This window comes from Manis pentadactyla, chromosome X, assembly GCF_030020395.1.
Source record: "Manis pentadactyla isolate mManPen7 chromosome X, mManPen7.hap1, whole genome shotgun sequence".
Classification (NCBI taxonomy): Eukaryota; Metazoa; Chordata; class Mammalia; order Pholidota; family Manidae; genus Manis; species Manis pentadactyla.
In genome coordinates this window covers 95,822,891-95,844,984 of record NC_080038.1, presented here as the reverse complement: position 1 = coordinate 95,844,984, position 22,094 = coordinate 95,822,891, and the positions used below count along the sequence as shown (strand labels likewise).

The following is a 22,094-nucleotide window of genomic DNA, read 5'->3' as shown; positions in this document are numbered from 1 at the left end:
TTAGGAAACACTTACCCAGTGTGTTCAGCAGCAATCAGGCCATTGATGATGATGTAGAAGTTTATTAGAACATGAAGAGAGGAATTACCTACAAGTAATTCCAGAGTACTGGCTACCAGGGCCAAATGCCTCATAGGCAGAAATTCATTGAATAGCATGCATTTATTATATGTTGGCTGCCAGCAGTTTAAGCACTTGAGCTGAAACTTGCTATTAGACCCTCCCCAGCATGCGGGCCACCCACCAGTTGCAAGGCATGATGACACGACAGATAACCCGCCCTCCTTGGTAGCAGTATGGATACGGGTAGTAACCTAGTAAAGGTTCACAGACGCGACGGCAGTAGCGGTTGCCTCGACGGCAGTAAATACAACAATAACCTCTCTCATCCAGCATGGGGTCAAATTCGATTCCATTTTCAGTCTGAAAAAAGAAGGAGCCAGTGTTGGAGGGGAAAGTTTACTAGGAAGAGGTACACCAAGTGGGGGAAATCTATACAACTATATGAGTTGGGGGTGTTGGGGAGAAATTAAGTTCCTTAGCTTGATCAAAATTGATCAAGATTGACTTTGAATGAGCTTCCTAGGGATTCCACATTTCTTAAATGTTTTTATTTTTTTGTTAGAAAAATGACCATTCTCCTTTCAAGGATTTTGATCTGAGGGGTAGTGAGTTTTGGGAGGGCTGTTTGCTTTTCCTCTAACAAGAGTAACATGAACATAACTCACATAGTCATTTATTGGAAGTTCTTCACTTGCTTGCCTTGCATGACGTGTCTTCTCCATCTTCACTTGGGGGACTACCCACTGCTCATTTTGTTCAATGCCTTTTTTTTCATTGGTTGGAAGATGAAGATCTTCACCGTCCTCCTCAAAGTCTTGTAGCTGTGAAACTAGGTAATAAAGACAAAGTTGTGATTCAACAGCTTTGCAAATGCTTTTGAAAGAAGTGCTTGGGGACTGACATTGCATCTGCTCACTGCCATCATTTAGGCATTCAGGGACCACTTTTCCAAGCACCCTCGGCTGATACTTTAAGGAGATTTTCCAAAAACAAATATGATTATTCCCAGATACACAGACCTCTTCTCTCTTTGGCATCAAACACTTAGCACTCTGCCTTATTTGCATATGAAGTAAAAAATTGAGAACAGGTGACTTTTGTTGTCTCCTACAATGGTTTTACCCATGATAGGTGCTCAATAAATATTTTTTGGTTGCCTGATTTGATTTGGCGCCCTATGTCCTCCCTCTTTCCTTCTTTCTTGTCTTAAACTTTTTAAAACTTACTATTTAGAAATTAATCTTAGATTTACAGAGAAGTTGCAAGGATAGTAGAGTTCCTATATACCCTTCATCCAGTTTCCCCCAACATTAGTATCTTACATATACCAATGCTGGGGCCCAGGAGAGATACTAGTGTGGGTGGGTAGCCCACCTGGATGTGGAGGCTGCTTGCCAAGGCTGGAAGAGCCCTGTACAAGATCCTCAGAGGAAGGTGCTCTAATCCACACCAAAGTGCACAGTGCTGCCCTCTCTCAGCACCCTCCACCCGTTGTGTGGGGAGCAACTATTAGCAGTGTTTCCCGGTTAACAGTTGGATAGGGTGGGGAAGGGACAAAATCAAAACTAAGAAATTGGCACTGGTACAATGCTATTAACTAAACTATGGACTTTTTTCAGATATCATCATTTCTACTAATGGCCTTTAGAAAAAGGATGCTGAAGCAGAAGTTGCAGCATCCAATCTAGGATACCACCTTGCATTTAGCTGCCTTTTGTTTTTAAGGCCAAAGAGAACCAATAAATGTCTGGATTGGTTAAAGGTGACCTCTTTTGGGTAATATAGTGATCCATGCTGTGCAGAATGAGGAAGGTCAAACTCCCTGTAACTGGGCAAAGTTGTCCAGGGACCTTTGCCTTCTCTATAGGCTTAGTGGAAGTTGAGAGCTGGACTCCTCTGCTCTGGCCCTCTGGCCCTCAATTATTCTTACAGTAATTCCTAAAACAGCTATGAGGAATTCATATTGCAGTGACTGTCTTATTTCCTGGGGAGATTGCCGCCATATGGCATGGAGAATCCTTCTTGAGACAACATCGTTGGGGCTCTTCTCTCCTATGTTCGTTGGGCACACGGTGGTTTGAGCAGTGGTCTAGTATCCTAATGGCAGTGAATACAGATGTGCAAAGAAAGACAGATTAGCTTTATGCCATCACTGGTCACATGAAGGTGGTGTTACCTTTGCTGGGACATTTAAAAGCCCGTCAGCATTACTTTATCTGATTTATAACTTGGCTATGAAAAGTTCCCTCCTCACTGGCAGTCATCATATACAGTTTCATCTACGAAGATGTAAGCAGATCCTTTGTTTTCCTAGAAATGTAGTCTCTGAATGCTGCAAACATTAACCTGTTACTACCTTTGGAAAGAGGAGGAGGAAGAGGAGGTGAGGAAGGAGGAGGGCGAGGAGAAGGAGCCAGCAGCCATACCTGCTATTAGAGTGGGATTGATCCAATACATAGTCACATTATCACAAATCTCCAGAATTTTGGAATTTTTAAGAAAGTCTCGGTTTTCAATAGGCTTTTCTGCTGGGACCCAAATCACTGACTGTTCAAAGAAAGTTGTGGTAATTTCTTCATTCTGAGAGAAGAAAGTAGTTCAGGATGGGAAGAGGCAGAGAAATTCATAAAATGAGTGAGACATTATGGGATTCTGGAAAACAGTGTATTTTGAGTCTGAGTAACAGTTCCAATCCCAGGACTGCCAGTGAATTAGCCCTGGGCCTTGCATACAGTAAGTGCCCTTTGGAGAGTTAGCAACTGATCCCTCCCTCCTGGGGTCTAACAATAAGGCTGTTTACCAAAACAGGAGCCTTTTCTGCTATGATTTCACTGAAAGTCCAGAAGGCTTTCTGTCATTTTTTTTTCTGGGCCACCCACTGGGCCATGTAAGTTTCTGCTTCTGAAGGGATATTGGGAGTGCGTGCCTTGTTTTAGGTTTCTTGCAACTAGGGCCGCATGCACGATTTGATCTCAGGCTGAAAAAGCTATAATCCAAGTAGATCAAGTAAATAGCAATGGAGCCTAATACTTTGGTTTTACAGGATTTGCCTCTTAATGGCAGCTAGTTCTAGTGCAAAGGACGCCTTTTTTGTCTTAAAGTCAAGTCTTCAGTTTGTGACTTCACTGGCCTTACCTCTGTTTTCCTCTTTTCATTCTCGATGTTTAGTTAGTTTGTCTCAAAGACAAACTTAGACAAATATAAGAAAGGGCTAGGTAGCCTTTCTTACCTTGCCAAGAGCTGCGGCTTCTGTGCAGTTTCTTCTTGAAAGCATAATACTTGTCGTGTGTCCATAGTTCTTACTCACTTGTCTTTGGGGCTTTAACATTTCCCACTTTCTCTTAATAAGGCTTTTTCTTTTCTTTTTGTTTCTTTCTAGCTTTATGATTTCAGGGTTTTTATTTATTCTCTGAATAAGCTTTTGTATAATTTTTCTCCAAGCCATTTAAAACTCTCAAGTCTTACCTCCTTTGCCCTTGTGTTTGTAAAGACCTTGGGATGTGTTGAAAGGGACTGTAGAAAATGAGGGTGGTATGCCAGCAAGCTTTGTTAGCAAAATGAGGGCTGTTTATATACCTGTTCGGCATGTTTAATATGCGCCAACCAAGGATACAGGGGCTGAGGGCAGTAGAGAATAAGAGGGCTTTTGTCATTCAGAACTACAAATCTGTCTCATAAAAAAAATCTATAGACTGAATACAAGAAAAGGATTTTCTTGATGATAAAGTGATTTCGCTACCACTAGGTGAATACTTGTGTTATTTAAAAGATTTGGCAATATTAACTGAAGACTAAATTAGAGCCAAAATGAGACATTCTGATACTTTGCCTTTATCTTTTACAGAAAAATAAGTCCTGTTTTGTCAGTACGAGCTCATTGCTGGCCGGCCCTACATTATTTTCTGTAACAAACAGCATATTATATTGGACATGGTAACTTTTTATCCTAATGACTCTCCTTTCATCTTACCTTGCCACCTGTTATAATTCGGACATCCTGGAAGTTGTTCTGTTCCTCAGATGCATCTATCTAACTTATTCTTACTTAAAAATAAATCTCCAAAATGTTTCACCACCATACACCTTGGGGGTAGAGCATTATCTTTGGGGAAATTTTATTCCTTTTCTTGGAAATTCTAGTAACAAAGGCTTATAATTTCTCTGGCCACAAGGAGACCAGTAGCATGTCTAGGGGTCATGCTATGGGTAAGGGACGCTTGGGTAAGGGAAGAGGGCTCCCCACCCCACCTCACCCCCCACAAAAGAAGAAAAGGAAAAGAAAAAGATAAATGGGTAGATGAGAATTAAGATGGATAGAGTTGGGTAGGAGAAAAGGAGAGAGAAGAAAGAGAAAGAGGTATTTACAGTCTATAGGGAGGCCACTGTACCATCGCTGTAATGTCATTTTAGATTTGCTGGTTAAACACTAAACCAAAACCAAATGAGCCAAATGAACATTTGTTTCTTCCCGGTTACAGTGGGGAGTATGTTATCACAAGATGGCCTTAGCTAAGGTTCCCCTTCTTCCTCCAGTGATAGCAACTATAATTACAAACAGACTATTTGTATTCTTAATTTGTAATTAAATTACAGACAAAGTAAGAACCTCAAGGGCTTTATTGATGGCTATATTTTAGTCAATAATCCTCCATCTCTTACTAGGCTTTCAGGGGTTATTCAGCCATTGTGCCAGTACCCAGGTTACCTCACCCAGGTTACCTAGCAGTGTGTTTTCCAAGAATTTTTATTACACTGTAGTTATCACCTTATTTGCTTTTGCCTTTCCTAGTGAGATTAAATGTAAATGATTCTATTAGCAGCCAGTATAAAATGGTAAGTTGGATGAACTGAAATTTTTGAAATAGGTGAATGTCATAGTGTGACTTAAGTGGCAAGGATCCCATATGGCTTTGGAGCTATTCTTTTTAGGACTTTATCTTGGGCAGGATTGATTTTGTTCCTCTGGCTCACCCCTCTTCCTAGAAATCTTTGATTTGAGAGCACATGTACATAATGTTGACAGTTATCCAGGTATAAGAGTATAGTGTTGCGCCTAAAAGCACGAACTTTAATTTTTTGAAAGGCTTGTGTTCATGATCCCAATCTGCTCCCCACCAGCTGTGTGATTTTGGGCAAGTCACTTTCTGGTTCTGATACTCAGTTTCCTCATCTGAAAATAGGGATAGTTATAGTACCTTTTTATGGAGTCATTTTAAGAATCAAATGAGTGTAAAGCATTTAGTACAGTGTCAGGCACATAGTTAGCACCCAACACATGATGGCTTTTACTATCACTATTCAAACATACCTCATCTATTTCCTCTTCTGGTTCAGAAAATTCAGGAATCACTTTAATCTGAGTTTTGATGAAGCACTTGTGAAGACCTACAAAGTAGATGCCAGTGTATCCCTATAACACAGATAAAAAAAAAAAACTATCTGAAATAGCCACAGTTAGTGAGTTCCATGATCTGTCAGGACCCCAGGCTGGTAAAATTTGAATTCAAAGGGGAAGCTTTATCTTATAAAGTAAATGGAGACTAGAAACTATTTTTAACTTGACTCAAATGTTCTAATATTTTAAGTGGGAAGCCTTAGGGGGAAAATGTCCAGCTTACATTTTTAAAGTCATGTACTTCCAAGGTTTCATCAGTGCCATTTCCACTTCGGAATATTTCAGTTCTGGTCACAGGATCAATTTCCATGAAAATCTTCTTCTTCTCTCCGTTGCTGTAGAAAGTGTGTTCCATATCATATGTCTGGGAGAACAGAAGAAAACAAGCTCTGAGATACTCAGTGTGTCCCTTCATAAGACACTTTAATTGAGTAGTATCTGGGGCGCCTTCTCTTTCCAGAGCCTTTGTAGTGAGCTACCATCTCAGCAGCTTGCCGCTGGGAATTCTCTGAGACTCGAGATTAAAGTGAGGTGCTTTTTGGCACTGGAGCTGATATGGGGATCCCTTCAGAGCCAGTATTTTGTATTCAAGCCAAGTTGCTGAACTAATTACTAAGAATTCCAACAGTTTTCTTGGCAGCCTTGACTAAATAGCAAATGATATTTTGCAAACCAGCCTGTATTTTTCCCTTGTGTTGAGCAGAAGAGCACCTAAAGCCTATGCTGTGTCTTTAAGTTACCCCTTCCCTTTCCAAGTGTACAGAGGTCACCTCTTTACTCCACATGAAATTCACTGGGGCTGAGAAAGAGGTCAGAACACACTTAGGACGGGGAGGCATTGTTCTTTTTCTCCTTCTCTCATCAGGGCTTCTCTGTTGCCTCAATAGTTTTGGGAATGTCCTTTTTAAACTCTGAAGACCATTCTCCCTGGCCGATGTTTGGTTATAGTCATAACCTGACTTCAGTTGCTTCTTTTTGCCCTTTAAACTCTGGGAAATATTTATTGCCCTCCCTTAACCTTCTCTTTTATGAGCTAACCAACAGCTGTCTGTTTATTCCTGAGTTCTGTTTTGCAAACCGAACAGATTCAGGGCGCTTCAAGTTCTCCAGATTCTCCTGTATATAGAGCTCAACAACTGTGTGGAGTGCCTGCACTAAGTCATATGGAGTGTCCCAAGAAGAGTGCCTTGGGAAGGCTGCTTATCAGGTTGCTCTTGAGTGGTTGAAACAAACCCCAGACTCTCTCCTGCCTTCTACAGGAGACAGTTCTCTTTCTAAGGACCAAGAGGACCAGTCCCGTAGAGTGTCTCAGTTTAGGAGTAAGCCCATGACCTATAACTGAGAACAAACTTATAGCTAGAAGCAAATAACAAGCTAAAAGGAATTTGCTATCTGTCACAAACCAGTCCAGACCTGATGGGGCCATGTGAAGTCTGTCTGATCCCTGTTGGCAGGAAGCCTTTGATCATCACATTTCTTCATACTCATTTGTCCTTCCAAAAAAAAATCGGCAAACTAAATGTCCAAAAAAGTAAACCATCTATAGAGCCAACGTTGCTTTCTAATGATATGGTGCCCAGTGGCAGCCCTTTAGGGTTTGTACCGCGTTGGGTTGTTTTTTAATGTCTGCCTGTGTCTGTGACTAAATGTTAGTTTAACCTGGTCAAATATGTTCCCCAACTCAAGTAGAAAAACAAGTTAGAAGGGTTTGTGGAAACAATGTCACTTCAAATGTGAAAAGGCTGTGTAGTTGCCGAATAGGAAAACAAGAGACAATGTCAATTAACACTTGCTAGCCCTCAGTGCCTGGTCATGGCTAGCGCTTAAGTATTTTTGTTGAATAAATTTTTCCCACCAATTGCAAATTCTCATCTTCCTAAAGACAGATTCTGAGCACTGGCAAGCTCTTTTAAGAGACTGTATTTTAAAAAGGGAAGGAAAGCAGTATTTAGAAGCTTCCAGCAATTGCAGAGTTAACTCAGGAAGTCTGGCCTGGTTTGTGACAGGTAGCAAATTCCTTTAGGCTTGTTATTTGCTTCTAGTTATAAATATGTCCTCAATTCTAGCTCTGCAGCCAGCTTGAGAAAGTTCTACTGATGGCAACAAATTGAGCTCTCAGTCAGCTCTACCTAAGTAGAGGAGAGAGGCATCTACTTCAGCTCCAGTCTTGTCAGATCTCCCAATGGGGGGGAGTTTCTTTAGAAATACTATCCATTTTTGAGACAAATGTTGACATGGCTAGTCTTTGGGGGTGGGGTGGGATGATTGTTTCATCAGGAGCACCACTGATGGATTATTGCAAGGAAAAATGAGGTTAGAGACTAGGGGATGTTGGAACGCTGCCTACCTGGGCAAAAGACAAAATACAGGCTGTATTTTCAATCATTGGTAGAAGACTATGGAACCATACTGGTGACATTTAGAATTTCAGTATACTTTTGTGGAATGAGTTTTCCTTCACTATTGGCAATGCACTTCACTTGGACACCTTGCTAGATGAAAACTATTGGAAACCACCAAGCTCAGCAGATCTTGATTATTTTCAACATTCCTTCAAAGAATTTTTCAGTGGGGGAGAAGGGATCTATTCTGCTTGTATTCATTAGCCAGTTTGTTGGTTTTTTCTTAGCACTAGAGGTTGCTAAATAGAGTGGGATCAGAATGACTTAATTTGTGTGTGAATCCTGGGTGGGGGTGGGGGTAGGAAGCTATATATTCATCCAGATGGAATTCCACTATCAAAGGTGTCCTCTTGGAACAGACTGTCCTTTGTCTAGGAAGATGATGTTGGTGGCCCACTTTGGACTCTTTGGGGATGGGTTTGAGCAAGTCCAGACACACTGTCTCGCCTGGGTCCCTGTGGAGAACATTGCCTGGGTAATGGCTATGCAAGCTTTACTGACCCATATGAAGATAAGCTCATGCCTTTGGCCTCAGAGTACTTTTCTCTCTACTAAGCTCACTGGCTCAGGGACTGCAGGTTTTTCTGGAGATGAAGGAATGAATGGTTTTGTTTTCTCTAGGCACAAACTAACCCAGAGACAGGATGACTGGCCTGAGAGGGGTGTGAGGGGACTCCCAGTACCTCATAGCAGACTGCCCCCACCTCAGCTTTATTCCAGGAAAGACAGACCAAGGACAGAGTAAGGTGAGGAGTTCACTTCTGCCAAACTGGTAAACAGGGAAAGCCAATCTTTGGTGCTCCTAGCTTCCCTTTTCTGTTCTCTCATATCCTGTTCCCTTTGTACCCTCCTAGCCCTTCCTTCTTTTCCCATCTCCCTCTATCCTTTTGTCTCCTGTCTAGACACCTAGGAATTTTGTGGTGCCTCTGGTATCTTATGTCAAAGAAGAAATCAATCTGACAGATGTTTTCACACTAAGATGCTAGCGATGGGTATTTGCTAAAAAAAAAAAAAAGAGATAAGTGCAATACTTAATTCAGAGGAATGAATTACTAATGGTTGTTTTAAGCACAATGGCAGCAGGGACAGTAGATATCTGGGGAGTCAAGGGCATCTTTTTAGCACCACTCAAATGGGTTCCTACTTCACCCACTCTTAAGCCTTGTCTTAAGTATAAGGACCAGAACACTGGAGTGAGACAGGGAAGGCAGTGGAGGAGAATATCACTCAGAAGTGAAATGAGAGAGGTACATGGTTAAGCCCAGGCAGTGAGAGCTGTAAGATCACACTGCCAGCACATGGAGAGAACACAAATTCATTTATCTTCCCTGCCCAGGAATTCTTTCTCCAGTCCAGCCAAATCCTCTACTCAGGCAGCAAATGAGCCCTAACATCTGCCTTTCCAAGTTTGCCCTGTTTTCTTGCCTCAATTTGTGGCAATCTCTGAGATCAGAAAAGAAAGCTTTTTATAAAGAGTAAAGCGGCCTCAGATCTCAGCGTGATGGATCTGTTTTGGGGGCAAGTAGCTTTAGCCTGTCCTGAAAGGGATTTGAGGACATTTGGCTGAGGTTTGTTTTTTGAAGCCTGTGATTAATTTAGCTGTTCTTTTCTCCACCGTCCTCCTTTACTGTCTGTTGATGAGGTACGCTCTCCAAAGGTGAGACATGCTCAGAATTGCTGGCTAGCAGGTGTGTAGGCTGGAAAGAAGGGAAGCGAATGCATTGTACCATATTATTACCAACTTAGCCTGTGGGAATTTCTTTACCAACACAGAGCAGACAGATTATTTCTTATGTAAAGCTAGACTTCTGCATCTTTGATTACCAGTTCTCAGCTCTGAAAAAAATTGGCATAAGTAGCACAGACATTTCTCTTTTTCAACAAGAAAAACCCCATTTTTTTCATCTACAGACTCAAGCTGGCTGGGTAGTTTCCCCCTACTCATAACCCCTACCAGCCCTTATTCTTAAATTCAGCTGGAGAAGAGTGGGGAGAATCCATAGACCAGGTTTTAGTCTTAACCTCAACTCTGCCACATACAAGCTGTGTGACTTGGGGCAAGTCACCAAGTACCTCTGGTGGCTCAGTTTCCATCTTTATCTCCTACTCCTTGCCAGATGCAAGGCTGAACAGCCGACAAAATCAATTCTGCTCCAATTTGGTTGACACCTGTTAGGTTGATCATTAGAATCCTACCACCCATTGATCACCTGGGCTGCTTCCCCATGGCAGCCCCAGTCACACACCCAGCCACTAAAGGGCAATGCCTTTGAAGACTCAGGCTTTCCTTGATGGTGCCCCCTAAGTTGCTCAGCAAATGCTGGCTTAGGAGAATGAAAAGACTGAAAAAGAATGTGCTCGTAGTAGCCAGAATACTGCTCTGCATAACTGGTGCTGCCCCTGAATAGCCCAGAGCAAGAGCTGGCCTAGTGAGAGTTGCTGTACAAGGGCAGAGTTTGCTCCTGTGATGGTTTGGGAGGAAAGTAAATGAACATAAGACTTCTGTTTGAAAATGCCGATGTGGCACTGTCTGGTGAAGCTGAGTTCCCCAGCTAAAGAGATTCCAGCTACAACTCCAACTTTTTCCTTGAGGGTATCAATGCTTGTTCAGACCCACAGTTCATCCACCAAACTGCTATGTAGGAAAGCCCAGGGAACTCGGAGAGGAAAGTTTTATCCCCTGTGTGCCTAGAAGAGGTGTGAAGAAAGTTGGTCTGTGGCTGAGGCTGGCATTAGAGAGATGGTCACAGAAAAGCTGGATCCAGATTTATCAAGAAAGTGCTTTTTCTGAGCAAAGGATTCTCAGCCTAGAATGATATTGGGCTTGAAATCCTGAATGAGACTGTTTGAATGGTCATCTATAGTTGAGGCAGGGTCAGGGAAGGCAGAAGGATGCCCACCTATCCCTGCCACTCCTCATGTCATGTTGGTAGTATGAAGAAGTTGTGGGACCTCCCGAGGAGTCTGTTGGTGCTGTGTGGGCCTTAGGACAAATGGTTCCCAAGTAGCCTTAAAATCACCAGGAACTTCCTACATATGGCAAGAAGGACAGCATTTCATTTATTTATTATTATTCTGCTTCATTCTAGAAAAGACCGAAGGGGACAAGGTACAAGGTCTGTGTTTTTAAACTGTTGGTTTAGGGGCTGGGAATTTTCTGACTTGTTTCCCCCACATTGGATTAATTATCTGGGGAGTTGACTTCTAATTGTTTCATGTTAAATGTGTAATACAGGGAGCTTCAAACAAGAATGTTTCACTAAGGAATCTGCTTCAAAGATCCATGGGTGGTCACTGCCTGAAAGTGGAGCCTCATTGTAACGCTCTCTCAAAATCTCAGGGACTGAATAGGTCCCCTCTGCTGGTTGAGGAGGCTGTGTACAGAGCTCAGTGGACTGGCTTTCATTCAGCTCAGGTGGCTTCTATACAGGACTGTGGGCTAGGGGGCTGGAGCCTGTAAGGGGGGCAAAAGCTTAACCTGAGAGCTTGGAGGAAGCCCCAGAACAGCAAACAAATCACTCCAGCCCTGAGCACAACAGCATCAACAGTCCTCCTGGCCAAGGGTACATGGCCACCATAGGTCCCACAGGCTTGTAAGGAAAGTCCAGAAGAGCCTGGGTTTTAATCTGCTGTTGTTTCTTGTTATGGCATACTCTTAACGGGAGAGTCTTTAATTTGTGCAAGATTCTTGGATTCTTTTCCTCTGCAAATCTTCTTCCAAGACTAATCTGACTATTCTTCCTGTCCGAGGATTTGTAAGCTAGCTCCAAAGCAGGCTTATTGGCAGTCTAAGCCATTGGAAACACAGATAGTCTCTTGGGCTCTGTCTGGGGACCCAAGGTATTAATAGACCGAGTGAAGCATCTGCATCTCTAGCTGGTTCCTTAGTTTCCAATGGACCCAGCCTGGTGTTGTGGTGATGGCCAAGACTTAAATATCAAAGACAATAAATTGCAACTCTCCATTGGAATATAGGAGAAACAATGTTTGTGGAAAAAAATTGTCCCTGGAGACAGATGTTGCCTTTTACTAGATTACTTCATAATAACTGTTCATGTCTGAGAACACCTTTGCTGAAAATTACATCCCAAGGTGGGTTACTTCACGAGAGATCTGATTTTCAATGAACGTTATATGGGAGCACACCCCACTTCTGTGCATGCACTGAGTAGGTTTTACTTTCGGTTTGAGGAATTTCCTTATAATCCACTAAAAAAGAGAATTGGAGTGAGAAGTAAAGATTATACAATACAGAAGCAGATGGGGTCATGGGCCCTGTTAGTGAGCTTGGCACCTTGCCAGATAAAAGCAAGGTCCCCACCTAGGTCTATTCTGTTGCACTAAGGCAAATAGCATTTTAAGTCCAGAAAAACAATTAACTCCTTCAGAATAGTATTTGCAATACGAACAACAAAAATAAAACAAGGAAGCCCATCTTGCTCCTTACCTAGGCAGGCATGTATGGTGGTCTGAAAGGCTAGCGACCTACCACAGTCAGTTAATTACATTTTGTTCATGAAGAACAAAAGGGTTTATTGGCCTCTGAGTCACTGGTAATTGTCAAGAGGATCCAAGATTCAATTTGTGGGGCACCATGTGACCTTGGGAATGAGCTAAGTGGATTGGAATGCATTTGACACTGTTACTCATTTGCTGTTTCCTTATTGCTCTTGATTGCTTTGACCACCCTGCTATCCTGAACATAGGAAGCTTCTCTAGAAAGACATGTAGACAGTTTAAGCAGTTCAGAAGCAGGGAGCAGTGAGAGAGACTGAGAGAGAGAGAGAGAGAAAGGCGGGGGTCTGTGTGCTGAAGTAATTATAGAGGGGGAGAGAACAGGCTAATTATAGGCATTGGGTAAGGCCTTGATCGTTTCTGGAACAAGGTGTAAATAAAAAGGCAAACAAACAAAGTAGACTGGTTTGCTCTTCATTCTCCCTTTTACTTTAACTTGATAAGGTAGGACCAAACCGAAGTGGGTATAGCAGCAGAGGTAAAAATTGAAGGGGGCTATGCATTACTCGTCTGTTTTCTTCTGGGCACTTGTCTGGTAGATTTTCTATTTTCTACCCCTCTACCTCTCCTTCCTCATTGATCCATATTCTTTCCTCTCAGCTCCCACCACTTCTTTGGTTCCTAATGGTCTGTACCAACCCATTTTCTTCTTGTCTCTCATCCTCCCTCCTGGATTTGTGCCTTTCCCTTACTACATCTGTTATCAAATAGAAATGAGCATGTTATGACAACAAATTAATAACAACAGTAACAACAACAACTCACAGGCAGAAAAAGTGGCAAAAGACAGAAAACCATCTCCACACCTATGTACATTTATTCATTCTCTCTCAAATGGAAATTGTTAGCATGAAGAGACTGATTTTCTTTGGGTCACATCTAAACTTGCCCTTTGTGTGTGAATGTAGGAGTAACAAGACAGCCTAGGTACACTAATACCAACTATAATTGGGAGCCAAGCTACACCAAATGACCCTAATACTCATAGCTTTCCGAAACACCTGTGATTAATGACTCCATGTTATTTCTACGTTGTGGCATTACTATCTCAGTGAGACAGTGACAATGGTGGCTGGTGAGAAGCTGAACAAATCTACATTTTTTTTTCTGTCATAAATAAATGTGAACTCAGGTATGAGGACTGCTTCTTCTGAGGAGTTGGCTGCCAGTCCTTACAAGCAGATGAATTCAGTCAAAAACATAATCCCCAAAAATCCTTTGCTGCCATTTCTGGTGATTTCTTCTTATGTGGTAGTATAACTACTTTTCCAGCAGTTTCTGCCCAGATAATTGAAAAAAAGATGGAAAGCATTTTTTCCTACAGGAAGAATTTTGCTTCTAGGAGGAGTCTTAACTCCTAAAAGCTGAGAATTATAAAAGAATGGATAATTCTACATTCTATCATTACTAACCAAAATACAGAAAACACATTTTCTTCCCTTACCAAAATAGTCAAATAAAAGAGAGCAAAATCAGTTTTTCATATCACCAGGAAGTAAACAGGAAAGTCACTTAATGATTTTCATTTTCACAGTAATATACATGTCAATCACAAATTAAATTCCATCAAACTCAATACTGAAGCTTTGGGTAGCAGTGCACATTTACTTACTTTTTTGGGTGTCTTTGGCCAGAAGTGCTTGCTCCCCCAAAACAGGACAATAAGAGTTACGGCCAGGATACCAAACACCAATCCACAAATCTTAACTGATTTACATACCTTCTTGGATTTAAAAGCTTCTGCCTAAGCAAACAACAGAGAAAATAAAACAATACACAATAGCCCTTAAAATAGCAAGCCGTAATTCAAAGTCACCTTTGATTTCACTTTCTCATGTTCACATTGCAATACAATAAATCTGTGAAACCATGCTTCTGCTCAAAATGGAAAAAATATGAATCAACTTACATTTAGAATGTGACAGTCCTCACAGTTCTCTGGAGAGTTCTTTGCCATGCTTTCTCAGCACACAGTGCTCTTTCCCTGCTCTGACAGGACTGAGAGACCACTGCTGAGGTGGAGTTGCAAGACTCAGCTAACAGATGCCAGAGGAGAAGTGGAATTTATATGGCTCAAATATGTCATACCAGAGCCTGAGGGAGCCCAGGGGGCTCCTGTGCTGCGATTTGTTACATAGATATACCCATATATGTATATAACTTCTGTGCACAGAATTCCATCCAGAATGGCAAAGACAGAAGGTTATAATGAAAACTATTGTCCTGGGGGTTGGTCTGGAAGGGAACCAAGCCTAGGACACATTGAAATGATTTTTCACTCTGAACTTCAAATATCAGTGGCAATACATGCTGCATGCTCCCAAAATAAACAAACAAAACAAAAAGGGGAATGAAGTCCTAATTTCAATTCCATTCGATTTAACAAATATGTATTGCAGGAATATTAAATGTTAGGCACTGTGCTTGGCCTTGAAGACTCAGAGATGAATAAGGTCTTGCCTTCTTCACTGTGTTAAAGCTCTTTGAGGACTCAGATCAATATGTACTCAACTAATTATGATTAAAAACAGGCTTCAGAAGGTTAAGTATAAGTTTTCTCTCTCTCTTCATCTTATCTATCTCATAACTTTCCTTTCCTAGGTTCTCTTCCTCAGTCTGTTTCTTAATGTTGATATTCCTTATGCCTCTATCCTTCATGATCTTCCCACTCTATATACACTTCTCAGATGATCTCGCCCACTCTTACAGTTTAAAATATCACCTATATATAAATGATTTCTAAATCTGCCTCTGTAACCCTATTCTATCTCTTGAATTTCAGAGCCATTTGAATATCTTTACCTGGTTATACCCTGGGAATCTCAATTTCAACATGCTTCACATGAAACTCTTCTTTCAACACCCCTGCCCCCAGGATGCTTTCTTTCCCATAGTCCTAATCTTACTTAGTGGCTCTATTAGGTAACGAGAGCTGCCATCACAAAGAACCGCAGACTTGGGGACTTAAACAACAGAAATTTACATTCTCACAGCTCTGGAGGCTGGAAGTCTAAGATCAAGATACCAGCAGAGTTGGTTTCTTCTGAGACTTCTCTCCTGGCCTTGTAGGTGGCCTTTTTCATGTTTACATGGCCTTCTCCCTCTGTACATATCCATGTCCTAATCTCCTCTTCTTATAAGGACAGCAGTGATACTGGATTAGGTCCCACCCATAATACTTTTTCTTAATTACCTTTTTAAAGGCTTTACCTTTAAAGGCTCATTCTAAGATAATGGGTATTAGGGCTTCAACTTATGAATTAGGAGGGAAGAGCACAATTCAGCCCATAAAGTTGAACCGTCAACCACTCAGGCTCCAAAACCAGAAACCTGAGGTTTGTCCTAGGCATCCCTCTCTTTTTCTGATTGCTTTTATCCAGCCAATCACCAGGTTTTGAGAGTTTGTTTGGAGTTTCTACCAAAGGAACGCAACTGCTCATATACCCTTGACTTAAGGACTGTCTTCCTCTATCGGGGCAGGTTGTCCTCTTTGACCAAGTGGGCAGCTATGGAGGGGATGCACAGGGAGTGGTGAGGGAGGAAGGGTGCACTCACCTAGTCAGCCAGATCAGCCGAATCAACCCTGGTGATCAATGGGGTGACAGATATCTCAGCCAGATCGCCTTCACAACCAGTCTTCTCAATTCTAAATTCTAATATCTTTCAAAGCCATTCTTCCCTCTCTATGTGGACTGCTAATGTCTTAGTTGTCATCTTCTCTGACAAGTCTCAAATCCGTATCTTTAACCCAGGCTGCTCTCTTAGGGCTGCAGGTTCATGCATCCATTTAACCTGCTAAACATCTACACTTGGATATCCCATAGGCACCTCAAATACCACATGTCCCAAACTGAATGAATTATCTTGCCTTCCAAACAAACTTTCCTTTCTGTATTACCTCTCTTACTAAATGACGTGATGATTGGTCTTCAGAATAGAAATCTCAAGTGATCCTTGATTTCTTCCTCTCTTGTTCACCACCATGCCTGATCAGTTATTAAGTCCAGTCAATTTTGCTTCTGACTTATCTCTTCAATCCTATTTTTTCCATCCTCAGTTGTCACTGTCTTAGTTGAGGTTCTCACAGTTACTTTAACTGTCATAATAGAATCCTCACTGATCTCCCTGCCTCCCATCCATTGCCTCCAAGGTGATCTTTCTAAGACTCAAATATGAGGATAATCTCTCTCCTCTTTAAAATCCTTCCATGTCTATTCATTGTCTATAAAAATCAAAGCCGCTTATGGTGACATCACAGGCGCTTCTTGGTTTGGGTGCTGCCTATTTCTCTAGCTTTGATTTTGGACAATTTTCTCCATAGAAATGGAGCCATCTGGGGGCTGCAGCTGGGCAGGGCCATAGGGCATGCACATGTGACTTCATCCACATCCTAATGTCTTGAAGGAAAATAATTTTCTAATTGTTGCAGACACGATCAAACATGAAATTGATTATGTAACTCATTAAGTCATCGTTCTATTTGTTCTACAATTCTTTGGCCAAACTTTAAAAAAAAGTCATAAGTGCGGTCTCAAGGATAAACCTATATTTTCCATGTTAAATGGTTCCCCCTCAACAATGTTACTCACACTCTGTCTTCAATGTGTTCCTGAAACTTTACATTTTATTGCTACTGAGCACATTCTGCCTTTTTTCCCCTACACTACAGGGTATTTGTACATGCTTTACTCATTGCTTGGATTTCCCTTCCTCCCCTTGTCTACCTGGAAAATTCCCATTTACCCTTCAGAATGCTGCCTAAATGTTACTAGCTCCTAAAAGCTTTCCCTAGTGTCATCTCTACCACTTCACTGAGTTCATCATCCATTTTCTTGTTTTATTTTTGTATCTTGTAACTTCAAATGTGGCACTTATTATGCTGTATTATAATTAGTTTTTATGTGTTTTTCTCCTGAACAGACCTTGAGAGCCTGTAAAACATGCCTTATTTGTTAAGAGGATTGAAGTAAAATAGAGGTCAAAGCAATATGCTGTGGAAGCATAGAAGGAGGAGTGATTAATTTTGATTGAGAAGAACAGGGAAAATGACACAAAGCACATGGCATTTCAATAGATTGTTCATTTATTAGCACTGTTTATTCAGTGCCCTGGCTGTGGCAGGCACTGTTATAGCAGCTGGAAATATATTTAGTAGTGGACAAGACAAACGTGGTCTCTAACATCATAGCTCAGAGTCTAGTTGGGTAGACAGACATTAAACTAAAAGGAAGAAAGTCCTGCAAATAAATAAAAAAATGTAAATCATGATGCATGCTAAGAAGGAAAAATTCAGGGTGCTATGAAAGCACCCAATTTGGATTCGGTGGGGTGGCCAGGGAAGTCCATGCTGAGGAAATGTCTTTTAAACTCAGATCTGAATAATAAGTAAAACTTAACTGGTGAAGAGTGGGAAAAGATTATTATTATTATTATTTTTTTTTTTGGAAAAGATTATTAAAGGCAGAGGGAACAGCACATGCAAATAACCTTAAGCAGAAGAGACTGTGTTTGAAGAGAAAAAATAAAGTCAGCATAGCTATAATACAATGAATGAGGAGAGAGAAGGCTGAAGGGATAGTCAGGGACCATATCATATAAGATTATTTCCAGTAGGACTGTTTTGGACTGCATGCAACGAAACCAAGTTATGATGGTTTAACAAAGTAAGAGTTAATTTTTCTGACAAAATGGAGCCTTCGGTGTCAGTTGTTCAGGGCATGTGCAAGTTTGAGAACCCAAAGATTCCATCTTTTTGTTCTGTAATCCTTTAGGCATGACCTCTACCTACATGCTTCCGAGATGGCCATTCCACCTTCAGTCAGGAAAAAGGAGAGTATGAAAAGGTCAAAGGACATGTGATAGCTGAGTCTATCTCTTCTCATCAAGAAAGTAACTTTTCCTGGAAGCCCTAGCCTGTAGATTTCTACTTATCTCATTGTTAGAAATGGATTCGGTGGCTACCCCTAGCTGTAATGGAGTCTGGAGAGGTTTTGTTTTCAACTCAGCCCCTTACTATTCCTAAAAATTTCCTGGTTTTGTTATAGAAGGCGGAAACATATTGGATAAGCAATTTAACGTTTCTGCCACAAGAGCCATGGGAAAGGGGTTTGATGTTTATTCTAAGAACAATGGAAATTCATTGAAGGCTTTTAAGCTGGGGAGATACACAATTCCTTTTGTGTTTGTTAGCATCTCTTTGGCTTCTGTAAGGAGAATAAATTGTAGGGGAGCAAGAATTTTAAAACGTTGGTCAGTTAGAAGGTAATTGCAAGAGATGATGGTGGCTTGGATTAAGGAAGTAGTAGTAAAGATGGAGAGAAGTAGATTTGGGATATATTTTAAAGGAAGCATGTACTTGGTGATAGATTGGATAAACAGGGTGAGAGAAAGGGGTGGATAAAAAGTGATTCATGTATTTGTGGTTTGTGTGTGTTCAGGTGTAGAGTGGCACCATTCACTGGGATTAGGAAACATGGAGGAGGACAAGTTTGGGGTAATGAGTATGGTTTTGGACATGTTGAATTTGAGGTGTGTATGAAGCGTACAAGAGGAGATGTCTAGATGGCAGTTGGACATATGTGTCTGGAGCTTACCATACAGGTCCAGGAGTGGAAATATAGATTTGGGAATCATTTGCCTGTGAATGGTATTCAAAGAAATGAAAGCCGATGACACGTTCTAGAGAGAGTGTGGACTAGAAAGAGGAAAAGGCTTAAGAATGAGTCTTGGGGCAGCTTCACAGTTACTTATTTAAAAACATACTTTCAGAATGGCTTCCACATTTTATAAAAAAAGATACATATTCATTATAAAATAAGTAAGCAATATAGAAACATGAGAAAATGATGGGAAAAAATACCTTCAACTATGCACCAACCAGGAATAACCATTATTATGCCCCAGTTTCCTTACCTGAATAAAGGGGATAAAAATAGTACCTATTTTTAAGATTGTTGTGATAACTTGATGAGATAGTCCATTAAAGTACTTACTCAGCTACTTGGCAGAGAACAAATAATTCATATTAGCTGCTCAGGTTAATGGAGATTATTCTGGGCATCAGTTTTATTATATAGGATTAATAAATGGATAGGTAGAAAAATTTTAATAGAAATAATATATTTTTATTAGTATTTTTAAAAGTATGACATTTTTGAAAATGCTTGAGTTGAACAAAAGAAAAATAAATCAAAGTAAAAGTGAAGGAATTGATAAACTTCAGATAAATATTTCTTTCCTCTCAAAAATGCTAGTCTCTGAAAGAATATTTTAAAGTTAAGATCAAAGATTTGAAAAATATAAAGAGGTTGTAGTCATTATATTTTTATCTACATGTTTCAATTTTTGATAGTGTTGACTGATTCCCCAGGTAGCTGGTTAGGAGACGGATTCTGGAGATAGCTTGCTTGGGTTCAAATCAGTTCTGCCACTTACTAGCTATAAAGTGGGCAAAATATTTTATCTCCATGTGCCTCAGTTTTCTCATTTAAAACTGCCTACTTCATTGAGTTGTGAGAAATAAAAGACTTAATACATATAAAGTGCTTGGCACAGTGTCTGGTACATAATAAACTATTATTATAAATATGAGGAAATGAGCTATCATTATGAATATGGTGAAATGAGCCCCCTGTACTTCCCCTCCCTTATCCTGATTTTTCTAAGCTATGTTATTATTTTTACCTTCTTCTAGTTTATAATGTTTACATTCAGCTCTCCCTCAAGAATTCCTAAAGTTGTTTGGTCTTGGTTCTGTGTTTAAATGAATTCAGGGCTTACCACTAGTCCTTTTATCACAGCTTCTTTATTCCTGAGTTATTTGCTTTGATATACCTCTTGATTGTCTAGATGTTGTCGTCTACTAGTTTTGTTGAAAGCATTGCATTTTGTCATAAGGATGCACTTTGTCATAAGTGTTGCATTTCTTGAACTTTTGCACGCTTGAGAATGAATATCTGTCTGTTGAAGAGCAAAATGGTAAGATATAAAATTCTTGGGTCACACTATGGTTCCCTTGGGAGTTTGTCACTATTGCTCCATATTCCTTTGGTTTTGTGGGTGACACTGGTCCTTTAACCACAGCCTCTCCATTCATCCTTTGGCTGGCTGAATTTCATTGTAGAAATTCCAGCATTAGAAGTCAGATGATGTAGGAGGAGCTGGCAAATGAGGTTGAAAGAGTGACCAGGAAAATGGGAGGAAAGTACTGAGGTGTCACAAAGGCCAAGAAAAGAATGCATTTGATACAGGAGACAGTGATGAACTCTCTCAGAAGTTCTGCAAGGTTGAAAGGCTGTGAAAAATAGGATTTGTGTGTGGGGAAATGTGGAAGAACATTCTAGGCTGTAAGAATTACATGAGCAAAGTCATACATGTATATAAGTATGTGCTTGGCATGTGGGAGTATGATGCAGTCCATTGTGGGTGGAATACTGATTGCATGGAAGACATGAAGCTATGACAGATCAGGTGACCCAGGTCTCTTCTTCTCTCAGGCTGCCTTGTTTTTTCCCTCTGCCTTTCCACCTAGCTGTTCATCTGGATTAAAGAAAAATACATCTGAGTTACCTTTCTTTTGCTCTCTGTTTTAATGTCTTCCATATTTCTCTATTTTTTTCTTTGGAATGAAAGGAATTGGATTTTTCAGTAATGTTCTGTTCATAAACCAATTAATTAACTCAATAAATATTGAATATTGGGTGGGAATACTATGGTACATAAAACAGTGTAGTGGGGGAGACCTGTAAACCAACAATCACAGCCTGGTATGTTTTAAGTGTTCTCTTAGGGCAGCACATGGTGCTTGGGGCCACAGGAGGGCAATTAACTGAGCTTTGCAAGGTTATAGAGAGGGAAGGGGTGCTTAGGGCAGGCTTCTGGGAGAAAGTGATAGAAATAGAGACTTGCAAGATGAATAGCCAGGCGAAGGTGTCAGCAGAAACAGTGTCCCGGCAGAGGGAAATCATGGACAAATGCCTGAAAATGTGAAAGAAAATGGAATGTTTGAGCAACTTGAAAGAATTTTCATATAGAGAGTGTTTAAGTATTTTTCTATTACAAAGAAGTACATGCTCACCGGCAATAGTTTATCAAAAGTAGGAAGTAAAAAAATCAAAGTTTTCCCCTAACTCTACAAGTCCTCAGTATTAACCAGCCGTTAACAGTTTAATGAGTATTATTTTGTATCTTTTACTATTCAAGTGAAAATACACACTCACATGCACATGCATGTGTGTATGCATATAGTATTAATAGTTTCTAAAATATACGATCTTACAAAAACATTCATATGTTTGTCTGCTACTTGAACTTGCCACTTAGAAATATATCATAGACATCCTCCCTTGTCAGTACAAGAACTCATCCTTAATAGCTGAATAACATTCCATATACAATGGAATATACTGTAATTTATTTAACTGGTTACCTGCTGGTGGAGATTTAGGTTATCTCTAGTTTTTGAGTTGATAAAAAATGCTGCAATGAGCCCAGTAGTATATTATAAATATCTTTGTCCACTTCTATAAGCATTTCCATAGGCTAGATCCTTAGGAGGCTGTATTAGTTTCCTAGGGCTGCCATAAAAAATCACAAACTTGGTGGGTTAAAATAACAGAAATTTATTCTCTCACAGGTCTTCCTTGCCTCTGAGCTTTGGGCAATCCTTGGCATTCCTTTATTTGTAGATGCATCACTGCAATTCTGCCTTTGTCTTCACA

General features: G+C 40.6%; 1 protein-coding gene across 1 annotated transcript; it reads right to left on the bottom strand.

Annotated features, from left to right (window-relative positions):
* Positions 1–46: 46 nt before the first annotated feature.
* On the bottom strand, positions 47–14,440 carry TNMD (tenomodulin). The gene is made up of 7 exons (XM_036919649.2): positions 14,285–14,440; positions 13,988–14,119; positions 5,682–5,822; positions 5,372–5,473; positions 2,490–2,643; positions 729–892; positions 47–423 (listed from the first exon to the last, which is right to left on the bottom strand). Exons 1-7 carry the CDS (start codon positions 14,330–14,332, stop codon positions 214–216), a joined length of 951 nt encoding a protein of 316 aa, XP_036775544.2. The 5' UTR covers positions 14,333–14,440; the 3' UTR covers positions 47–213.
* Between the last annotated feature and the right edge of the window lie 7,654 nt (positions 14,441–22,094).